Source organism: Gavialis gangeticus, unplaced genomic scaffold, assembly GCF_001723915.1.
Source record: "Gavialis gangeticus isolate Ggan-Ray unplaced genomic scaffold, GavGan_comp1, whole genome shotgun sequence".
NCBI lineage: Eukaryota > Metazoa > Chordata > Crocodylia > Gavialidae > Gavialis > Gavialis gangeticus.
Genome location: NW_017729023.1, coordinates 8,681,034 through 8,694,299, shown reverse-complemented (window position 1 = coordinate 8,694,299; position 13,266 = coordinate 8,681,034). Strand labels below are relative to the sequence as shown.

General features: G+C 44.3%; 1 protein-coding gene across 1 annotated transcript; it reads left to right on the top strand.

The window, feature by feature from the left end:
• The first annotated feature begins 311 nt into the window (after nucleotides 1–311).
• CCNG2 (cyclin G2) lies at nucleotides 312–12,643 on the top strand. The gene is made up of 8 exons (XM_019516793.1): nucleotides 312–612; nucleotides 1,673–1,810; nucleotides 3,402–3,539; nucleotides 5,517–5,767; nucleotides 5,931–6,009; nucleotides 6,116–6,214; nucleotides 9,593–9,798; nucleotides 11,021–12,643. Exons 2-8 carry the CDS (start codon nucleotides 1,673–1,675, stop codon nucleotides 11,157–11,159), a joined length of 1,050 nt encoding a protein of 349 aa, XP_019372338.1. The 5' UTR covers nucleotides 312–612; the 3' UTR covers nucleotides 11,160–12,643.
• The last annotated feature ends 623 nt before the right edge of the window (nucleotides 12,644–13,266 follow it).

Sequence of the window (13,266 nt, the reverse complement as noted above, 5' to 3'; positions counted from 1 at the left end):
TGTCTACGTACCACAATATTATTAGTGTTGGTGGGGGGGTGAGGGGGCGCGCCAGAAGCGTGACGGCTCCGGCCAATCAGCGCCTAGATCCCGCGGGCCAATCAGCGCCGAGGAAGGCTTTGGGCGGACTTTTCAAACTCCGGGCAGCCGGCCCTGGGGGGGCCCTTTAAAGGCGTGATGCGATTTTGCTCCGTGTCCTTCCGCTTCCACGGCTCCGCACAGAACACCCCCCTCCTTCCTGCCCTTCCCCAATCCCCCTGGAAAGCTGAGGCAGGCGGGGCCTCCGCTGCGCGCAGCTCTTACATCAGGCTCAGCCTGTCTAGGGAGGGGACTCTTTTTCCCTCGCTCACCGGCCGCACTACTTCACGGTGTGGACCTCCGCGGGATCCCTCCGCGCCCGGCCTCACAGAACAACAACAGCGGGGGTGGGGCCGGCGCCGCCTCCATCTTGAGGCAGCTGTAGCGGCCGGTCCGGGGCGGTCGGGTATGGGGCGGCGGCGGCTGTGCTTGCCGTGACTGTGGGGCCGGGGCCGCTGCGCGTCTCTCCGGGGTCAGGAGGCGGCGTCGCCCCCGGCCCGATCGCCGCTGTGGCCCGCCCCCCGCCCGGCAACGGTGAGAGCCCGGGAGTGCGGGTCAGATCGCCCCATGGGGGGGTCCCCCGCGGTTTCAGTGCGTGTACGGGCCGGGGGGGCCTTTGAAGGCCTTCGGGGCAAAGCCTGGGCTGGGATCGGGGTGGGAGGGGACTCCTTTGTGTCCTGTGATAGCAGCCTTGCCGGGTCTTCAGTAGGAAATGATCCTCTTGGAAGCTCAGTATTTACTGAAAATGAAAAAAGCCTGCAAGTCAGCCGTCGTCTTCACTTTATTGGTCGGTGGCAGTCCCCAATGAGTGAGCGAGAGCTGGGTTGTCCAAGGGGAGCCTGTCTTTATTTGGAGGCAGGCAGCTGTGAGGAAGTGCTGACCGCAAGTCCCAAAGAGAGACTTGGGTTGTGATATTGGCTGCGTCACTTAGCTGCCTCTGAAATGATTGTGTATTTTGGACTCTTACCGATTGTACAAGGGTTGAAATGGTACAAATATGATTCTGGGACACCTGGCAACGCTGCCCCTGGGAGGACAAAGCTTCGGTTGGGATGAGAGGTGGGGATGGTGCTGCTCTGAGCAGGGGGTGGGGCGAGGTGACCCCCTGAGGTCCCTGTTTTCTCTGATCGCCTAGAGCCCAGCAAATGGCAGCCAGGCTTTCTGCCCCTCCTCCCACAGGGGACAGTCCAGCTGATGCCCCTCCCAGAGCAGCTGCTTCCCTCATAGTTCTCCCCTCTGCCTGCCTACGTGACTGCCCGCACCCCACACATCCACTGGGCAGGGGGAGGAGACCTCTCTGGCCCCTCCATCTGGTCAGGGGGAGGGGAAGAGGCGTATAACCCCTCTCTCCTTCCTCATCAGTTTACAGCCTCTTCTCCACACCCCTCCTTGCAGCCCCCCCCCCCCCAAGCGTGGGGTTAGACGAGAACAGCCCCTTTCATTTTTCTATAGGCTGAGAGTGCAGGCGTTCAGCTTGGCAAGCCACCTCGGAAGGCTTTACCCTGATACTGGACTCCAGCTGTTTCCCACTGTCCAGTCCTGATTCAGTGGCAAGTTGCCAGCTATTGAAGCTGCTTGTTTGATTTCTGTTAAGATGAAGGATTTGGATGTCGCGGAACCACTGAGCAATGAAGCTTTCTGGCTTTTCAAACAGTTAAATCTGCACCTGGAGCAAGAATGGAAATTTCAGCCTCGGGAGAAGGGGCTGAGCCTGATTGAGCGCACAGCTGAGGTGAGGAGGAGCGAGGCTTCCTTTTCTGGGCTGGGAGATGGAGTTCTTCAGTTGGGAGATGGTGAAAGCTGGCTGTAGCACAGAAAGCAGTGAATGAAATTGAATTATCAGTCGTTTTACAGGGCAGGATTTGAACTGAGCGCACAATATGCAATGTGTAGGTACAAACTTGTAGGAAACCCGAGTATTCACCCATCTCCTGGTTTTTTAAAGTTCCCCACTATCTTTTTTGCCTATATATGCACCCCCTTATTTTTGGTTATCTTACTGCATTTGAGTTCCAACACTTACATTGACTAGCCCTACTTCGGTAGACGAGCCAGCTGTTTAAATGGCATAACTGCTTAATGTTCTTGGTATGCTAAATATCCTTTTTCATACTGGAAAGCTCTCTGCTGGATCTTTTTTTGTTTCCCTTTGGTGTCTGTGTTCCAGCACTGCATGTATCCATAAATATCAAAATTATGAAACTGATTACAAACAAAAGTGAAACAGGCTAGTTTGTTTTCATTAGCAAACCATGGGGGAATTGACAAAGAAACAAATGGTGCTTAGCTGTGAGAGAAACTAGATTTTAAACCCTTTCTGTTTTAATAACCTAACATCTCAATTCAGGGCGTTGCTTAGGGAAGGGCAGTGCTTACGTTTCAGCAGATATTTAAATGCTGGTTTCAGTGTTTGGGTTTTTGGGGGGTTTTTTGGCTGGGGCAGGGGAGAGGTTTGGAGTGGAGCCTAGTGCCCAGTCTAAAACAGATCTGCCTGTTCTTTGTTCCCTCTGTCCCACTGACTTTAGTATGACATTTTACAGTGAAGTTTTTAGAATGATTGTGTCCTTTTAAATGTAGGAAGCACTGTGGAAAGATTTTTAGATCTTAATAAAATATGCAAGAGTCTTAGTGGTTTGTTTTTGAAGTAGTGAACACAATAATTGATAACTTCTGGTTGAAATTTCTTCATAAACTGGGCAAGTTGGTTAATAGAAATGAGTTCCTGTATGTCTAACCAGAGCACTCCATAGTGTTGACCTGTATGATTTCGTATTGCTGGGGTCTGTAGAACAGAATACATTTACTAAATTGTTCATGATACAAAATACAGATTTTTTTTTTTTCTTTGAATGGACACTGAAAAGGGAAGCTTGGCTAGGTATAGGTTTAAAGGCCATTCCAGATATACCCAAATCAATAGATATACAAGTGTTAAGACTTTAGTGGTCCGTTTCCCAGTAATTCTGAGATATTTGCATTCTGGTGGACAGTAATGTAGACACCTTGGGGGACTGTACTTATTTAATGTTTAATGAGTTTAGGTAACAAAGTTCTTGTACTAACACACTAAAAATGTGGGTCTAGTGCCAGCTGGAGACAGCACTAGATTGAAAATGCCTAGTAATCTACGTATCTTGAATGTATTGTGAGACTCCTGTTATGTAACTTGCCACTGGTTTTTCACAGCTGCTATTTTTAACGTATTTCTTTTCAAGAGAATATTTGCCCCATGTTGATCTATTTGTACTAGAGGTGACCTTGCCTGTTTTTAAGTTCTTCACAACCAGCAATGATGAAAGCTGACTTTGTTCCTTCTACTGCAGAATGAAAACACGTTATGTCCAGGATTAAGGAATGCCAAGGTTGAAGATCTTTGGAGTCTAACCAATTTTTTTGGATTTACAACTGAAACGTTTGTCCTTGCTGTGAACATTCTGGACAGATTCTTGGCTCTTATGAAGGTATCTTGAGTAGGAAAGAACTATTGTAGTGGCAAAGTATCGAATGTGCATGATTCTGGCTTTACATTCACTAAGTCTCTTTGCTAATTTGAGCAGAAAACGAATCAAGTTTCTTCAGTAATAAACAGCTGTAGGACCTGCCTCCCAGCTACTAACAATCTGAGAGTGGTTCTTAAATTCCAAGGAGAATTAAGTCCCTCAGGAAAGATCAGAAGAATTAGAAGCATTTATATAGTGCCACAACTTTGTGCAACAGTTAACATACAACTACAATTGTGGTTTGTTCATTCCTAATGTAACAAAAAATAGGCTTTTCAGGGCAAGAACGTAGTCTTCATCAGGCAAATAAAATAGAGAAGAGGAATGGGGCAGAAAAGAAAAGCAACCAAAATAACGAGTCATATTTTACAAACTAACCTTAAAGCATCACTACTGTATACGTTTACACTTTTGCTTTAGAGGTGTTCTCAGTAAAGGAGGTTCAGTTATGGAATTAGTTCCTTTCTGTTGCTTGGGCCCTGTCGCACATTACACTGAAGACAAGATTAACCTGTTAATTATGCCATAAACAGTAACGCATCCACATGTTCAGGCAATCAATGATGCAACAAAATGAGAAACAAGCCACAAAAATATTCCACAAAATATGTGTAACTTTGTTTTGTGGCTGGTTTCTATCATACTTTAAATTGAACACGTGGTAGGGTAAACTCACCATGCAGCCTGTTTGAAAGCTCTCCCATAGTCAGCAGGCCAATAGCCAGGTGTTTTCGAGGTGCTGAGTTGAGGGGAGTTCATCAGCTGGGGCTCCCTGCAATCCAGAAGTTTGACTGCGTTGCCTGGCATGTTCCAAGGACCTGTAGAGCAAGTCACTTGACACATCCTAATTATGGGGACCCTGGGATCAGGGAAGGGTGCCCCAATCCTGGGTCTCCATATGTTGAGACCTTTTAAAAACTGTGTCCACCACTGGGCTGCACATGTACTTTTCTGACATTCCCAGTGCAGGAGGGCTCCAGGATTAGGGAACCTCTCCCAAATCACCCGGTTTGCTGGGACGTTGAAAAATCATATGTGCACTAGGCTACACCTGAGGTTTTTCTGACATTTCCAGTGTTCTTGTGGCACGGCAGGAAGTGTGGTTGTTGGGATCCGAGATCAGATCCCATTGTGTTATTAAGTGAATATTTATTGGGGCCTCAGATAGCAATGATCAGTTGTTTTTTGTTTTTTTGTGGGGGGGAAGAATCTGTATGAAGGATCCTTTTTAAAAAAAAAATTTCTTGCCCTCATGCACTATTTTTGTCATACCTCATGTCAATAGTATTTTGTTGGAAGCTTCCCAATAAAACTATTTAGGACATTTTTACAGGTGTGTCAGATACTAGCAAAGGTGGTGTAAGCCTCTTAACTGCAACTCATACTGTAATAACGGCAGGAAGCCACAACCAAGCTTAAGTCCCCATTGTGCTAGCCAGTACTATACACAGTTGATGGATTCTGTTCCCAAACCTTACAGCAGGGGTGTCAGACATGCAGCCTGTGGGCCAGATCCTGTCTGCAGGGCCACATCATCCAGCCCTTGGTGCTGCGTGTGGGTTTTGAAGTGACCCACAGGCAACATGTGGAGCAAACCAGATGTATGGGGCACCCATTCCAGCTCATATGCTGCCACTCCAGAACTTTAGGGTCATGCAGCATGCGGTAGCTGCTCCAGATCCAGAATATGAAGCTGGTCTGTGGGTCTGGATTGGCTCATGGACCAGCCCCATTGTATCCGTCTGACCTGCAGGGCTGAATGAGTTTGATGCCCCTGCCATACAGTCTAAAACATAACTTTAGATGTTTTAGTTGTAAAGATTTTGTATTATTAAACATATTATTTAATATGTAGATTTTAATACATTAGCGGTGACTAGATAGTCGGCCAACTATAAATTATTCATAATGCTCTTTTTTGTTTGTTTGTTTTCCCAGGTGAAACCGAAGCATTTATCTTGCATTGGAGTTTGTTGTTTTCAGCTTGCTGCTCGAGTAGTTGAAGAAGAATGCAATATTCCATCCACTCATGACATCATCAGGATTAGCCAATGTAAATGCACTGTGTCCGACTTGAAGCGGATGGAAAAAATAATTTCAGAAAAACTGCACTTTGAATTTAAAGCTACTACTGCCTTAACTTTTTTGCACTTGTTCCATACTATTGTACTCTGTCATACCTCAGAAAGGTAAGTACAGTTCTAGCATAGCATTGCAAAATATGGGGATCTATGCTTATAAGACTCCCCCATCTTCCCTCCCTACTTCAGCAGTCTGACTGAAAAGCAGACAAGCTTCTTACTTGTATTCATTAGTATATAAAACATTTTCTTTTCCTTTCTCATTTTATAGGAAAGATGTATTGAACCTTGATAAATTGGAAGCACAGCTGAAGGCTTGCAACTGCCGATTAGTCTTTTCTAAAGCAAAAGTATGAAACTTTATTTATTTATTTATTTATTTATTTATTTTTGGTTTGGAAACTTGTTATTAGTTTTGGATCCATGTATGCTGAACAGTGTGTTTTGTACTTCCAGCCATCCATATTAGCCTTGTGTCTTCTGACTCTGGAAGTTCAAACTTTGAAATCTGTTGAGCTGTTTGAGATTCTTCTGCGTGTTCAGAAGCATGCAAAGGTAAAACATACATTGTCTGCGTGTTTAATGTAGCTGTAGGAGTCATAACATTTGACTAATAAAGTACCACTATATCAATGGGTTTGCCTGAACGTAGCCTGGGTACTTCAGTGTACTAGGTGAAACCAGTACCCCTCCTCTAAGCTTCTTGTGGTGTTGAAGCTCTTGGTTGAATGTTGGATGCCTCTGCAACCTAAACAATGTTTATGGGGGCTGAATAACTTTGACTTCTAGAAAGTTTTATTGTGGGGGGGGAGGGGGAACTCCTAGTACCATGTCTCATGAAAGCTAGGATATGCTTTGCACATGCTCCCAAATGACATGGGTGTAGTAGGCTTTTACTACTTCACCAGGGAGTAGATAAGGGTAGGCAATTTATTTAGGCCTGTGGGCCACATAACCAGTTCTGGGGACTTGCTGTGGGGTGGTCAGCATTTCTCCCCTCCCTGCAACAGCCTGGAGTCTGCGTGCCCTGCGGCTGCTCCCCACCACTGCCTACAGCGCACAGCCTCAGCCCTGCCCCTGGCCTGCCCTGCACCCATTCCGGACTCACCCCGGCCAGAGTAGACCAGCCGGAACCCACACACACAGCCCCAACCCTGGCTTGCCCCACACCTGCTCTGAAGTGCCCACCCACAACCCTCCCCCTCACCACTGTTTGGCCCTTGTAGCCACCTGGAGCCTGTGCATTGGAGGCTTGTATAGTTAAGCTGTTAGTCAGATTCCTCTTCTCTAAACCATTTTGTTAGAAGAACTTTGTAGAAGCCATTTGTCATCCTGCTTCTTATATGGGAGATGGCTTGCATGTTACTCTTAAAATATGACCTTATATAAATGTATTCCTTAACTTTTGTTTGTGTTTGTTAAATCGGAGGGCTTAGGGCTGTCTTAAGCATTGAGCTTTCACTAGTTCTGAAAGAGCAGAAAAACCTGGCATATATAGATGGTTTAAGAGCACAGTAAAACCCAGATTTCCTCAACTAATAAATCTGTCCTGAGGAGCCATTTCATATTTCGCAAATCTTAAAACAGTTTAGGTATGCTTCTAGCAATGTAAATCAACTTTAACATTCCTAATGCATATTAAATAGTCAAGTGGATAATAGCTCTGTTCATTTTGCACATCATCTTACTTTTTGTGTTTAACTAGAGAAGTTATTCTACAAGATTCAGGAGCCTGAGAGATGCTGTCATGCAGTGGTTGTGTTGAATTGGAAATGAACTCTCTTATTTGCTTAAACCTTCCATCAGTTTAAAAGCCTAACTGTTTAAACAGTTATCTCCATCCTATATTGTAACAGTATTTTCTTCATCCAATCTAATGGAGTTTAAGTGGAAAAACCTTTTATTTCAGTAGCTCTTAGGTTTTGTGAAGTAGTATGACTGGTTAACACAGTCTGGATGCTTTCTTTTAAAAAAAAAAAAAAAATACAATTTCTTCTAGCGAAGACTCGTAAGAGGTACCTGGCATATAATGGCTTGACCGCTGCTCCTTGCCTCCCCACACCTTGCCCCCTGTTGCCTTTCTACCTCCAACCCACAGCCTTAGGTTTCCTTTCCCTATCCCCATCTCTGGCTGCAGCAGGCTGTCCCTGCTCCAGCTGGGGGCACAGAGCATGGATTTATTCTGGTCTAGCTTGGTGGCAGCACTGACGTGACAGCCTATCCCAAGCTGCCGCTGTTATCAAGCCAGGTTGGGGCTGGTGCTGGAGCAAAAATATGCTCCATGCCCAAGGCTGAAGTGGGATGGAGCCTGCTAGAGCAGGAGCAAGAGTAAGCAGTGGGGGGAAACGGGCATTCATATGGCTATACATGTGGCTCTGGGTTAGTTTCTCTACCAGGTGAACAAACCTGGGAGATTTCTCCCAGATTATTTGAATGTATGTATGCAGCCATTGACATGTTGCTGGAAACTCTGAATGCTGTTAAGTGAACTATGAAACCACCTAGTAAATTGTTGTAATAGCATTAACCAGAGTCTTCCACAGTCAAGACAACCCCTTAAATATAAGGCAACCCTTAAAGCTACACTTATCTGTTTTGGGTATAATATTTTAGGTTTTCTTATGATCCCTCATCTTATAGAAGAGGAGTATTCTAATATTATAAAAGCTGTAGTCTGTCTGTCTGTCTGTCTGTCTGTCTGTCTGTCTGTCTGTCTGTCTGTCTGTCTGTCTGTCTGTCCATAATGCTTTATTTGCACTCTGGCTGTTTTGGCAACCAGTTGGAGTGCTCTACACTGACAGGACAGATGGCAGAGCACTGCCATGAAAATGGGGACTGAGGGGCCAGGCCAGCTGAGCTGGCTTGGCCGCTGCCCCTTTCCCCCCTGCTTCTTGGGAGGCAGAGGGGGCTGGCAAGAATGGAGCTGGCCAGTACTACTGGCCTTACCCCCCCTCCCCCCCCATCTACTCCTTTGTACCAGGGGCTGAAGCACCCGCCTCACACCCCAGCAAGAGCTGGCAGGGAGGGGAGGGGGTGGTTACCAGTAGCCACAGCCGCCACCCTGCAGCTACTGGGCTTGGGCCCTCTGCCACTGCTGCTGGGCCTGTGCCCACTGCCACTACTGCGCCCGTGGCTCCCACTGGGCCAGGGCACAAGGCCACTGCCGGGCCTGCAGGCATGGGGCAGTGGTGGCACTGGCATGGCAGTGAGGGGAGTGGGCCCGGACCGAAAGCTGCGGGCAGGGTAGGGGTGGACGTGGGCCTAGCCCCAGAGTGGGAGGAGAGACTAGAGGTGGGGGGAATGGCTGAAGTAGAGGGTGCAGGGAGCAGCCCCAACCCCAAAGCAGGGGCAGGGCCACGGTGGCAGGTGGGTGGGGCAACAGGGTTGGGCCCACAGTGGAGGGGGGAGGAAGGAGGGAGAGCATCCCCAGACCCAAACCCAAACTGCTGGGTGGGGGGACAGGGTCAGCCCTGAAGGGGGCTGGGCTAGTTGGGGGGGAGGCACAGGGCTGAACATTGGGCTCTGTCCCTGGCACTGCCCCTCCTGTCAGTTTTGGTAAGCAATTTGCTAGTTTTTAATAACAGTCCTTGAAATGGGGATTTCCAAGTCGTGTCCACTTTGCCAGTGGAATTGTGCTTGCACTAAATGTACAAGCAAAATACATCACAAGCATCTTGTGATCTCATACCTTGACTAGTATCTTGGGTATTGATTTCAAACACTCCGCACAGGTGAACAATTTAAACTTGCTTATGCAGCTAAAAAAAATGAGTTTACCATTTTTTTAGAAGTGGACAATGTAGGCAGTGACTTCTACCAACTTTAAGTGTGTCACTTGATTGATGTGCACTTCCAAGGAGGGGATAATAAAGTCTCTTTCTAGATTGTCAGTACATAACTAACTGTGTATATATATTTTTTCCTGTCTTTAAGATCAGTGATAGTGATCTGCTTTACTGGAGAGAGTTGGTTTCAAAATGTCTAGCAGATTATTCTTCTCCTGAATGTTGCAAACCAGATCATAAAAAATTAGTTTGGATTGTATCAAGACGCACAGCTCAGAATCTGCAAAATAGTTACTACAGTGTTCCTGAGCTGCCAACAATACCAGAGGGTGGATGTTTCAATGAAAGTGAGAGGTAAGTAAAATTTCTGAGGTGCTGGTTTCCCTGCATTAGTCTGGGGTTTTTCTCTTTTCTCTCTTCCCTGGAAGGAGCAGGGTGACACATCAGTCATAAGCAGTATTTGGATCTAATTCACTAGGTCTTAGTTACTTATAACACTTCCCGGAATTCTCTCCCTCACACTTTGTAATTCAGGCTCTTGACTTAAATTTCCAAAACATTTATATGGCTTTGGATAGCCAGAAAATTGCTTCTCCTTGCCAGTGAGCCATCCTTGAGGTCATGTGACATACCTTGACATAACAGCCCTTAAAGATTGAACGTTTGGCCGGCAGCTCTTGGTACTTAGTAAAGTAGTACTTCTGTTGCTAACTTTTTAGAAGGTCACTTTATCCCACCACTTCTCTTGTTTGTCCCCAATGTTTAAGAAAAAGCTGGTAGATTTGGGGTAGCAGATCTCATTTAAGGGGAAGCAGATTTAGAAGATCATAGGCTGGCATCCCCTACTAGCAAAATTAAAGGGAAAAGCTTAGGTGAGACATGGGGATTCTTTTGGTTGGTTGGTTTGTATAAGCTTGAAAACATGTTGTTTTTTTTAATAAAGAGGCACCTTTTTTTAGTTACTCTTTCATTGGAAAAACAATACTATTATATTGTGCTTCTGTTGAAAAGAAGGTGCTGTGTCCTAGAGAACATACGGTGGGATGGACACGGTAGAGGAAGTGTGGATTATAGAAGCAGGATGAGGGACAGGGAGTGAGGCAAGGCAGTCCCTAACTAGATAAGTTCTCTGCACAGCTTTACCTACTGACGTGACTAAAAGCTCAGTCCTGTTGCCATGCACCTTAATGCTTGTAAAATGTCTGATGCATAGTTCATAGCAGGGCTGCCATTCTGCAAGAGTACAAATCCAGTAGTCATGCATACAGGGCCATTTGTCTTGCTTAGGAACTGGTGATAATGGAGTCTTTGCGGGCTGTAAACAAAAATAGCTGCAACATGCTGTGGTTTTAGCTGTGGGGAGCACAGTACTTGGTATACTACTTTAAGTAAGTCTTTCAGTGGCACAAAGAGCTAGGACACCTGGTTTCTGACATCCCACTGCAAAATAACTTTAAGGAAACATAAGGTCAAGAAATACTTGGCTGTCTTCCCCTCTAAATACTTGTAACTCAGTAAGCCACGTATAACTTTCTTTCCTTATGTTCCTTTCTTTCTTTCCTTATGTTCTTTTCAGCGAAGACTCCTGTGAAGATATGAGCTCTGGAGAAGAAAGCCTTTCCAGTTCTCCTCCTAGTGATCTGGAAGGCTCCTTTTTCTTTGACCTGAAGCTCAAGTCAAAGCAGCAAGCTCTCGGCTGTCAGGCTCAGAAATAAAATTGCACTAGATGAGGGTTTTTAACATACCATAGACTTTCTTAGCAATAATATGAGTAGTATGTCACATACTTTTGCTTCAAGGCAGACTTGCTATGGAATACTTAAGAGGCAAACCTTACAAGCTTTTATTCATCTGGCCAGAACGATCGGAGATGAAAGCAAACCTTTGTTTAGGGACAGCTCAGCAAAATACTTAAGCACATGTGTAATTCCAGTTGAAGTGGGCTAATAATACCTTGTGTAAGATATTCTGGTACCTTATTGAGCTGGGCCTTACGGCATCTTGGGCTGCTTTTAATAGTAAAATTGCCTGAAAACACTCATACTTAAACTGCAAAAAACAAAACAGGTTGTCACATGCTATATTTGTTCTGGCAGGAATATTTTAATCAACATGATATCTTTTAATGATATACTTTAAAAGGATTAAAAAACTTTTGTTTTTGAAAATATGGGGAGTCCTGGTTTAATCGGGAGTTTGCATGATGTATTTTGGGAGGAATATAGGTTTCCTTCTAGACAGTACTTAAGTTATCCTTGTTTGTACAAATGGACTTAAGTGTTGCCAGGATTTGCTGGGGGGTGTTTTTGTGGGTTTTTTTAAGTGTTGTTTTTTCTTAAACTAGTGCAGACAAGCTTGCACTGAAGTTCTTAATATAAACTTCAGTGTTTTAAAATCTTCGTGTTAACGTGAATTCACACTAGACTAGAAAGTATTTAACATGTTAAATTTGCTAAGTCTACATTCCTTTAAATATTTAACCCTTGTAGTTGATTTCAGTATGTTCACATTATTAATTGACTACATAATCTAACTTGTTTGCATGCTTAGGTGAAAAAGGCTGGGGGGAAGAGTTCATGTTCTGCAGAAATACTGGGTAAATGTGAAGCTGAAAATGATTTGTTGTAATGACAGTTGGTAATGCATTTTTGTGAAAGTACAGACTTAGCATGGATTGCATTACTGCTAGGGTAGTTAGCAAGTGAGGAAGCTCATTGTGGAATAATGGTATTAGTATGGTGGTGCCAAAGTAGAAATGAAGGGGCAACAAGCTAACGTTAATTGTTAGATGTGAACATCTTTTGAAGATGTGCAGAGAGATGTGAATGGTGCTGTTAAGCTCATAAACGTTTTATACTTCTTGGTTTTATAAACATACAAAAAAGTTTACAAAAAATGTATATAAAAATGTAAATTCAAAAAATGTACAGAAAAAATTTAAAATCTTAAAACAAGCAAACAATACTGTATTTTTTTACATTGTGTATGTAACTTTCTGTAGGTATGTTGCATGTAGATATTAATTTATTGTGTATCCTGTATGATATAAATACTGTGTATTACAGACTTGCCTTTTTACTGCAAGCTTCAACATCCAACAAGATGTTTTCTGAAACGGATGACCTCTGTCTGAGGTGGTTTAACCTACTGAGCTTTGCTACAGTTCAAAATAAAAATAAAGCAACTGTTTGTATTTCTGCATGTATGTGTGGTCCAATGACAATAGAAAACATCCAGTGAAGTGTTATCTCCTGCTGTTCTTACACTTTGTTGTAAATCTGGGTTTTTTCCATTCAGGAGTCAAGCCAAAACTAAAGTTTTTTTTAAGTAGTTTAATATGTTTTTTCAAACTGTAGATTATAGTTATGAATAGCTGATAATAGCCTTATTAATTATAAGCCGTGGCTGAAGTAGCTCACTTGAGAGCATTTGAATTGGGCACCCAGAGACCTATAGCTGATCTTGGCTTTTGGCAAGCATCTTCCTTTATGGGAGTCCAGGAGAGGATGGGAATGCCTAAAGAAGGTAATATTGGAGGTTCAATAAAAAGCTACTCCAACCCAGTGGAAAGATTAAAAACTGCCACAGCAGACTGTGGCTATAAGAAGAACTACTTGATGTAGAAAAGCTTCCAAAATGTTGGGCAGAAAAATAGGAAACTGCAGGTCCAGTGCTCAATAACTACTCTGCTTCAGTCTTCACAACAAAAACTGCAACCTAATTGCTAAGAGATTGCTTATGGCTAGTGTAGGCAAACAAGGTCTGGAAAGCATAAAAACTGATGCACTTAAATTTAAGTTGTCTGGGCCTGATGAAACTTAT

Coding starts and splice junctions, on each gene's coding strand:
- CCNG2 (XM_019516793.1), top strand. CDS start 1,673: ATGAAGGATTTGGATGTCGCGGAACCACTGAGCAATGAAGCTTTCTGG. Junction 3,540..5,516: donor GATTCTTGGCTCTTATGAAG/GTATCTTGAGTA, acceptor TTGTTTTCCCAG/GTGAAACCGAAGCATTTATC. Junction 9,799..11,020: donor TGTTTCAATGAAAGTGAGAG/GTAAGTAAAATT, acceptor TGTTCTTTTCAG/CGAAGACTCCTGTGAAGATA.